Here is a 10292-nt window from a genome sequence, read left to right on the forward strand (position 1 = left end):
ATACAGATTTCTGGGTGTTTTTTTACAATGTAACTTTTTTTGCCTTGATCTCAAATTTTATCCTGACAAAGTTTCTCTTGACATAGAATTTTGCATTGGGTAAAATGGATAGGTCCTATGTATACAGGTGGGTAAGTTTTTTTTCCCCTTTTTTAAAAAAAAATTTTTATTTCTTTTCAGCGTAACAATATTCATTGTTAATGCACCACACACCAGTGCTCCATGCAATCCGTGCCCTCCCTAATACCCACCACCTTGTTGAGGTCAGTTTTGACGAATGTAGGCACCCGCGGAACTACCTCCCAGATCAAGATACAGAATTTCCCAACTTTCTAATAAGTTTTCTTATACCTCCTTCCAGTCAATAATTCCCCTGCAAGACCCCTGTTCTGATACCTATCACCACAGATTAGATTTGCCTTTTGAACTTCATATAATACAATTAATTATATGTACTTTTTAATACGTACCTTCTTTTGCTTGACATGGTGTTTTTTTTTTTTTTTTAAAGATTTTATTTATTTATTTGACAGAGAGAGATCAGAGTAGATAGAGAGGCAGGCAGAGAGAAAGGGAGAGAGGGAAGCAGGCTCCCTGCTGAGCAGAGAGCCCGATGTGGGACTCGATCCCAGGACCCTGAGATCATGACCTGAGCTGAAGGCAGCGGCTTAACCCACTGAGCCACCCAGGCGCCCCTGACATGGTGTTTTTAATGGGGGGGGGTGGGAGCAGAGGGAGAGGGAGAGAGAGGGCTCCACACCCAGTGTGCAATCCGACGTGGGGCTTGATCTCACAGCCCTGAGATCATGACAGGAGCCGAAATCATGAGTTGAGCACTTAACTGACTGGCAACCCCTGACATAGTGTTATATATATATATATATATATATATATATATATATATATATGTATAAATTTATTTATTTGACAGACAGAGATCACAAGTTGGCAGAGGCAGGCAGAGAGAGAGAGAGGAGGAAGAGGCTCCCCGTAGAGCAGAGAGTCCGATGCGGGACTCGATCCCAGGACCCTGAGATCATGACCTGAGCCGAAGGCGGAGGCTTAACCCACTGAGCCACCAGGCGCCCTGACATAGTGTTTTTAAGAATCATCTCCCTTGGGTCGCCTGGGTGGTTCAGTGGGTTGAGCGTTTCCTTTCGGTTTGGGTCATTATCTCGGGGTCCTGGGATCAAGCCCTGAGTCAGGCTCTCCACTCAGCAGGGAGCCTGCTTCTCCCTCTCCCTCTCTGTCTTTATCAAATAAATCTTAAAAGGATCATCTGTGTTGGTGCACTTAGAGAAAGCTTGTTCCTTTTAATTGTTGAGTATGAATGTACTACAGTGTGTTTGTTCATTCTCCTGTGTTTTCCCACTGGAAGTTACTATGCGTAAAAAGAATATGCTCACGTGGGTAGATACCTGACCCTAGAAATGCTGAGTTAGTGTCAGGTGTGTAGTTCCTGATATAAGAAGCCGAGGAGCCCCTGCCCAGAGTGGCTTACTGTTTGCTCCCGCACCAGTAATGCCAAGAGTTCCCACGACTCCACATGCTCACACATACACGTGTTGCCCCTCGTCACTTTCATCCATGCTGCTGAGTATGAAACATCATCTCACTGTTACCCTGACGGCTTTTAGAAAAACATCAGCTGCCTTAGCACTCTCAATGACCTCCTAAATTCTAATAGGCAAAATAAGCTATCTGTAGTTGAAAATGTGATATTGGCTCTAGCATAATGGGTCAAAAGTGAGACAATATTTTAGGTTCTGTGGGCATAGTCCTAGGATATGTGTGTCCCTTATATATCAGTTTGGGAGCACGGTTTAAGAATGTTAATGAGAGGGGCACCTGGGTGGCTCAGTGGGTTAAGCCTCTGCCTTTGGCTCAGGTCATGATCTCAGGGTCCTGGGATCGAGCCCTGCATCAGGCTGTCTGATAAGCGGGGAGCCTGCTTTCCCCTCTCTCTCTCTCTCTGACTGCCTCTCTGCCTACTTGTGATCTCTCTCTCTGTCATAAATAAATAAAATCTTTAAAAAAAAAAAAGAATGTTAACTAGATGTAGCTTGGCTTTTTAACACATAGGCTTACTTACCTATACTTTAGGGTTCATTTCATTATGTGGTAACCTGGCCCCCAGGAAGTAAAGAAATAAGTAGGAATGGCCTATTAACAAATCCTTGAATAAATATTTTCTGAATTAAGCGAGACGTTTGGAAGGATTTTCCCTTTGACCTCACAAGAAAGCAGTATGGAGTGAGCCCTACTCTATGCTAATGCACGACCTGTGTTAGCTCATTCAGTCTCACAAGCATCCTCTGAGGAAAATGAAATCACTGCCCCACGTCCTGCATGAGGAAACTGAGTCTGGGGGTGCTACGGAGCCTGCCGGGGTGGGGGGCTAGCCGAGAGGGGCAGAATGTCCATGTGGGCCCCGCCCTGACTCCCAGCCCCTGTACGGAACCCCTTTGACCCCTGCCCTCCCCGAGCAGAGAAGGGCTGGAGATGAGGAGTGCGGAGGCTCACTAGGGGGTCTCAGGGACGGAGGTCCAGAAAAGGAGGCTGTGACCCACTGTCTAGACGCGTGGAATCGTGTTCCTAAGAAGAGCAAAACTGGTCATCAGAGGGAAAATTCATGGTCTGCTGATGAACACTTTTTTTTTCCTGTTTAGAAGAGCTGTTTTTCTAAAACATTTAAATTTGAATCTCGAGAAAAGCACATTGGACACTGGGAAACATAATCATCCATAACGCAGAGTGGGGAGGAAAAAGCGGTTTCTACATTCCGTCTTTCTTCCTTTTGTTAAACTATATTCTTCTAGAAGTAAATCATTTCTGTTGGTTTTGAGAAAGGCTTGGGATGGAGGAAGAATCCCTGCGGGGGGAGTCAGGACAGGCACATTCCAAAACGCCACACTTCCCTGGACACTCCTCCCATCAGTCCCTTTGCTGGAAAGCACTTGAGCCTTGCCCAGGGCATCCCCTATTTGGGCAATAGCCCATCATCTCCAGATTCTTCCAAAAACCAGAGGCATCCCATCCTGAAACAGTGATAACACTCTCCCCCGTGGGCTCTACTTCCTCCAGCTGCCCCACCTTTGCTTGGAATAAACAGGAACCATTAGACTAGATTATCCTGTTCTCAGCCCTCAGGGAGATTTTAACCAAAGACTAGAGGATAGGCAGGGTGATGCTGGAAACCCACTTGGGGCTCCCTGTGAGCCTCTTTTTGGGAATCACCTGCCAACACATAAATTCCCGCTATTTAGTTGATCCGGGTCCCTAGGAAGGTGCTAGATCCCCTTCTACAGGGCTTTCCTGAGTCCTCTCACTTGACTTTCCCAGGTCCCCTGAGGCAGGCACAACCTCCCCTGGGACAAGTAGGGACCAGATATCACATGCCCCAAGGCCCCGGAGCTCCAGGGCACAGAGACCCCGCCCACAGGCTGGCTCAGCCAATTGCTGTGCAGGCAGGTGCCAGGGGCAGGACCAGCAAGGCCAAATCCCAGGCTTAAAGGGACAGTCTCCTACCCATCACCAGGCGTGCTGGACACCTCCGACCTGCACCTGTGACTGCACCTGCCCCAGGTGAGATCACAACCCGGACCTGAAGGGAAGGGCTACCCCTTAAAACATTGGGGGGGGATACCAGCCTTGGGGGCCAGGGGTTTAGGGCTCCCGGGAGGCACTCTTCCAGGGCCTGGTCCCCCCAGGCATGGCAGCTTGACCCCGACACCCCAGACTCAGAGCTTGTCACTCCCTGTATTTCCATCTACATGCTCTGGAAGAAGCAGGTGGGTCGCAGGGCAGGGAGCAGGCCAGCAGGCCCCCTGCACAAGCCACCTCTCCACAGCCCCGTGGAAACGCTTGGGAGGACTGATGCAATGTCTTTACTGTACCGTAGTGGTTCTAACATCGCAGAATAAAGGATGGCTCTTTAGATGGTTTGGTCTAATCAGAAACTCATTTCTTTTCCCTTCCTAGGTTTTGGAACATGCATCCTTCTCTCTTCCTGGCTGCCCTTTGCCTGGGAATAGCTTCAGCTGCTCCACAACTCGATCAGAGCTTAGATGCACGCTGGTCCCAGTGGAAGGCGGCACACAAGAGACTGTACAACAAGGTTGGTAACATCTGAGCTGTCCACTGAGAACCGAGGGAATGTTCTATGCTGGTGGGAGTCCACAGTGGAGAGTAGCTTCTGGAGGCCACTGGTACCCAGGCAGGAAGTAGGGCACTGTGACTGTGCACGATGGGGACAGATGTCCTGCTGTGTGGTTGCTGGAGAGCAGCTCCCAGAGCATCAGCCCTGCCCCGGTCAAGGTCTCTGCTCCCCTCTGTGAGCACATCCACTTGGTGCAGATGAGCTGGGCTTAGATAGAAATCAACATGATGGGGTGTATGTTTGTCTCCAGGATGAAGAAGGACGGAGGAGGACAGTGTGGGAGATGAATCTGAAAGTGATTGAACAGCACAACCAGGAGTACAGCCAAGGGAAACACAGCTTCACGATGGCAATGAATGACTTTGGTGACCTGGTGAGTGCGGCTGGGGTTGCTGAATGTTTTGTGCTTCCTCTAAGGATTTTTTTCAAAAGAATCTCATGCTTGTCAACATTCTATTTCTTTTTCCTTGAAGACCAGAGAAGAATTCCAACAGGTGTTGAATGACCTTAAAATCCAGAAGCAAGAGGACCGGAACGTCTTCCAAGCACCTCTCTTTGCTGAGATCCCCTCGTCCGTGGACTGGAGAGAGAAAGGCTACGTGACTCCCGTGAAGGATCAGGTGAGACAGTACTCGGCAGCTCCCTTACCAAGAGCAAAGCCAAGAGGAACCAGTGTCCTCGCGATGGAAGTTGAGAAACCGTATACGGTTGGTTATGTTTTGGAAGAGTTTTCAGATGCAAGGGCTGTTGTCAAGTCTCGCTATTAACTTTGCAGTCAAGTATCATATGGTTTCACTTATTTGTGGAGCATAACAAATAATATAGAGGACAAGGGTAGATGGAGAGGAGAAGGGAGTTGAGGGAAATTGGAGGGGGAGGTGAACCATGAGAGACTATGGACTCTGAAAAACAACCTGAGGGTTTTGAAGGGGCGGGAGGTGGGAGCTTGGGGGAACCAGGTGGTGGGTATTAGGGAGGGCACGGATTGCATGGAGCACTGGGTGTGGTGAAAAAACAATGAATACTGTTACGCTGAAAATAAATAAAAAATTTAATAAAAAAAAAAAACTTTGTAGACTAAGAGCTGTATCATTTTGTTTTCAGGGTCAGTGTCAATCTTGTTGGGCTTTTAGTGCAGCTGGTGCCCTGGAAGGACAGATGTTCCGGAAAACGGGCAGACTTGTGCCATTGAGCGAGCAGAACCTCGTGGACTGCTCTTGGTCTCAAGGCAATGAGGGCTGCCGCGGTGGCCTGATGGATTTTGCCTTCCAATATGTTAAGGACAACGGAGGCCTGGACTCAGAGGAATCCTACCCGTATCTTGCAAGGGTAAACAGACTTCCTTATCTTTTATCAAAGTTGAGCATATTCAGTAAAAACAAAGCCTATATTTTGAAATCTCATTTTAGACTGTAGACTCTATGTCTGCACATGGTCAGAACAGATTAAAATCTGTTAGCCTGGCACAGTTCTCCACCTAGAGGGTTACCATACAGCCGTTCCCACTTCTAGGTCACACAGGGACACAAATACCGTACTAAATACAGTACAGATCTCCAGAGTGAAAAATCTATGTGCGAGGAGACCAAAAGAGTGTCTCATTGAATAGATATCTCCTCGTGTCTCAATTCCAAAACAAGCAATCACATTTTGCATCTTGAGATGTTTTATAACACACTCCACTTAGACATCATTCAGCTGCAAACCGTCTTGAGCTCGTGTTCCCCAGGAGGTGGACAGTATTAATCAAGTCCCTACCCCTTTACCTTTGAAAGAATGAATACTGCAGATACAGGCCTGAGAAATCTGCCGCCAACGTGACTACCTTCTGGCACGTCTTAAACCGAGAGGATGGTCTTATGACCACAGTGGCAACTGTGGGGCCCGTCTCTGCTGCTGTAGACTCAAGCCTGTATTCCTTCCAGTTCTATAAAAAAGGTGAGCATTTGTCTACATAGAAAATTGGCCAGAAAAGACCGGTAACCAGCATGACATACAGCAAGATGGGCTCCTTGGTATGTGGGACTCAGGGGGGATGGACTCAGCATGGCGGCTCATGCTGTATACGTAATCCTTGTGCCTGTTGTCACCACTTGACATGACTTGACCCATATCCCAGGCTTTTAAGCACTTCATAAATACATTTAATTTTTTTAAAGCTTTTATTTATCTATTTATTTGGCAGACAGATCATAAGCAGGCAGAGAGGCAGGCAGAGATGGGTGGGGTGGGGGAAGCAGGCTCCCCGCCGAGTAGCGATCCTGACGTGGGGCTTGATCTCAGGACCCTGGGATCATAACCTGAGCCAAAGGCAGAGGCTTTAACCCACTGAGCCACCCAGGCGCTCCTATAAATATATTTAAATGGCTACATAACTTGACTGGTATAGCTTACTTCACTTTTTTCCAACGCTTGGACCTTGAAATTTGCCAAGGAATTTTACTACTGAAATTGACACTGGAAAGAACCCCTTGACTCAAGTAATTCTGTGTTCCCTGCTGCTTCTTTGGCTGACGTCGTATGGTAGAATGACAAAGTTTCAACAAGTGGTCTTTTACGCCTCTTCACTGTTCTTTACAAAAGAGGTTGTGACCATATATATTTCTGCTAGTGTTAGATGATGTCCTAAAGCCCTAGCCTAGCTAAATCAAAAGATCTCATTTCTAAATCTTATCTCGGTTGATATCACAACGGATTTTGAGATGCCGCCTTTGCTGTGGTCACTAGGTTGTTGTCACATGTTATCAGGTCACTTGGACGTTCCCCCTCAGCACGGAATCTCTCTTCTCCAGGCATTTACTATGATCCAAGCTGCAGCAATACACGCCTGAATCACGGCGTTCTGGTGGTTGGCTACGGCTTTGAAGGGGAAGAATCGGACGGCAAAAAATACTGGATTGTCAAGAACAGGTATAAAGAGCCAAGAAAACCTATCTTGGAAATTGAAAAGGGAATTCTTTTTAGAATCACTGTTTGGAGGCAGATCCTCAAACCCTTGAGCACGCTTCTGAAATCCCTGAAGTGTTTATGCCACTTAGGAGGAAGGGACATACTCATGTGATGACAACAGTAGCTTGCCAGGGTCCTGCCATAGTTTTGCTACCCTTGCGTTTCTCAACTTGAAAATTTTCTCATTTCTGAAATGCATCTGGCCCCAAGAGTTTCTTTTTTTCTGTGTTTCCATTTGTAGTCTGCGAAAGGTCTGGGGACAGAATTCTGTGCTGGGTTAGAACTCGAGCAGGAACACGAATGGCCTCTCCGGATTCTTCCTGAATCTGTCCTGGCCTCTGGTGCCCTGCTCAGGGTCGGGTGTGATGGCTCATGAAGGGAAATGTGTTTGATTGTTTGTAATAAATGGCAAACCCTGTCTTCTTTCAGCTGGGGTACAAATTGGGGCATGGAGGGCTACATGCTGTTGGCCAAGGACCGGAACAACCACTGTGGAATCGCTACCATGGCCAGCTTTCCTGTCGTGTGAGATGAGGGCGTAAAGAAGGCCTTGACTGGGAACCGAATATCGAGAAGATGAATTTTATTTGAAAGCTGACCGCACCTTATGATATGGGATAAAACCCTTGAACCATTGAAGACCCAAGTTGGGATCTGACTGTGCGGATTTTACATGAGGAATGTTACCACTTCGCTCATTACTGATGTAAAAGCCTTTGTATGACAGACTTGTCTAATAACTTTTGGATTTTCATTTTTTAAAAAAATGTATGAAGTTTTCTTTTTTAATAAAAGAACTTCAAAGTAGAAGGGAGGTAAAATGTTACTACTTTAACTCTTTATAGAGTCAAAATGTGACTGGGCTCTAGGATATCCTTGGATAGGCCAGTGGTCCACTGGGAGAATACTGGGTGGCCCGATTGTTTTGAGTAGAAACGATTGTTACACCTGTAACATTGTTACAATGTTACATTAGTTTCAGGTGCACAACCCAGTAATTTGCCAACTCTATACAGTACGCTACACTCACCACGAGGACAGTTGCTGTCTGTCAATCTCATACTGTACCATCACAGTGCCATTACGACACCAGTGACGATATTCCCTATGCTGTGCCTCTTACTCCCGGGACTTACTCATTCCATAGCTGGAAGCCTGGACCTCCCGTTCCCCTTCACCCCTTTATTCATCCTCATTCTAATCTAGGGTCCTCTTTACTCATTTACTAACTGGATTTCTCTCTCCACAGTCCCCAGCTCAGCTAGTCGTCTGTAAACATCCCAGGGGAGTTTTAGAGGAAGGGACTGTGGGGGCCAGGGAGGACACCCCAGAGTGTGCCACAATGGTACATGGATTATCTGGATACGAAGCTCCTTGGGAAACAGCGGGTGCGAGGGCACCCAGGCTGTCCTCTGTCCCCAGCAAGCAGGAAACGAGTCTCCCGCGGGAGAGGTGTCCTCCCTGTAGTGCGAAGTAAAAAGACAGCCTTAGCCGTGCAGATGGGACTTCAAAGCTGGGAAAGCCGTAGAAAGAAACCTTGCGGCTTTTTTACTCATCTACAACCTCAGCACAAATTCCACTTAGCCTTCCTGCTGGTTTAAAGCTCCCACATAGCAGGAAAGCTGGCCGTGGTGGCCGTTCAACACTGGTTGTCCCGGGCCTTGGCCATCAGCATGGAACCCTGCGTGCCCCAGTCTGTGTCCCAGTTGAAGGAAGCCAGGGTTTGCCAATTACTCCAGAGGAACAAACATTTCCCTCCAAGAACAATCACACCCAACCCTGAGCAGGGCACCAGAGGTCAGGACAGATTCAGGAAGAATCCGGAGAGGCCGTTCGTGTTCCTGCTCGAGTTCCAACCCAGCACACAATCCTTCTTTCCCAGACCTTTCACAAAACTGAACCATGAGCAGGAAAAGGAAAATCTTCAGGCCGATGTGTCTCAGGAATGTTAAAAAATCCAACTTAGAAATGCAGGGGTGCAAACCAATCGCAGGACCACCCCCCCCAGCTTGAGAGAGTACCTTTCTGTGGTCGACGCATGAGTATGCCTGTGTTCCCACCACGTGGGGTCAACGCTTCTGGGATTTCACAAGTGTGCTCAAGGGTTGGGGGACTCGTCTCCAAGCACCGATTCCAAAAAGGATTCCCTTTTCAATGTCCGAGAGAAGTATTCTTGGCTTTTTATACCTGTTCTTGACAATCCAATAGTTTTGGTTCTCAGATTCTCCTTCAGATCCATAAACAAACACCAGAACACCGTGATTCAGGTCTTCACTGCTGCGGTTTGGAGCATTATAAATGCCTGGAAAGTAAGATCTAATGTGGGCTGAGGTTTCCCACGTGACATGGGGTAGTAACAGCCTATCAGCCTATCAGCCACAGTAAGGGAGACGTATCAAAATTCAGTTGCGCTATAAATCCAGCTAAGATTAAAAGTCAGATAGTTTTGCTCAGGTAAGCTAGGGGTTTAGGCCCTTCTCTGATGTTAGCAGAAATACAAAGTGTCACAATCTCTTTTGTAAACAATAGTCAAGAGGCATAAAAAAATGCCTCTTGTGATTCTCCTTAAAGATGTGAGCCTACGGAAAGAGCAGAGAACACAAAATTACTCGCCTAAGGGCTCCTTTCCAGTGTTAATCTCAGTAGTAACATTCTTTAAAATGTTTCAAGGTCTAACAACTGGAAAAAAGTCAAGCAAGCCATACCAATCAAATTATGTAGCCATTTCAATATATTGATAATGTGTTTAAAATCATGGGGATTTGGGCCCGGTCATGACAGGCGGAAACAGCAGGCAGAAATGTCATGGGTGCAGGATGAACTGTGTGAAATCCACACACCCCAAATTCTACATTGAATTCTGCCTACCAAAGTGTCACTCCTGCTGTATCTTAGGGTGGTTTTCCGATTTTTGTACTACATTTCTCCATAGACAGAGGCTTACCCTCTTTATAGAACCGGAAGGTGTCCAGGCTTGCACGGAGAGCAGCAGAGACGGTCCCCACAGCTGTCCCCACCAGCACAAGGGACTCCCCTGCTGAGACAGGAGCACCGGACCCGTACCGCTGGCAGCAGGACGCTTGGGTCTGTATGTGCAGGGTCCGACCTTTCACTGGGAAAGGGGAAGAGACGTGATCACTACCACCCACCTCCTGGGGAGCACGAGTTCAAGACAGCTTACAGG

At 47.4% G+C, this 10292-nt stretch overlaps 1 protein-coding gene across 1 annotated transcript; it reads left to right on the top strand.

The window, feature by feature from the left end:
* Positions 1-3991: 3991 nt before the first annotated feature.
* Positions 3992-7637, top strand: CTSL (cathepsin L; the record flags this gene model as incomplete). The annotated part of the gene is made up of 7 exons (XM_080820190.1): positions 3992-4117; positions 4410-4532; positions 4633-4779; positions 5264-5488; positions 5935-6097; positions 6952-7069; positions 7538-7637. 7 exons carry the CDS (start codon positions 3992-3994, stop codon positions 7635-7637), a joined length of 1002 nt encoding a protein of 333 aa, XP_080676316.1.
* Positions 7638-10292: the final 2655 nt, after the last annotated feature.

The sequence above is a fragment of the Martes martes genome, assembly GCF_963455335.1.
Source record: "Martes martes genome assembly, chromosome: 12".
Classification (NCBI taxonomy): Eukaryota; Metazoa; Chordata; class Mammalia; order Carnivora; family Mustelidae; genus Martes; species Martes martes.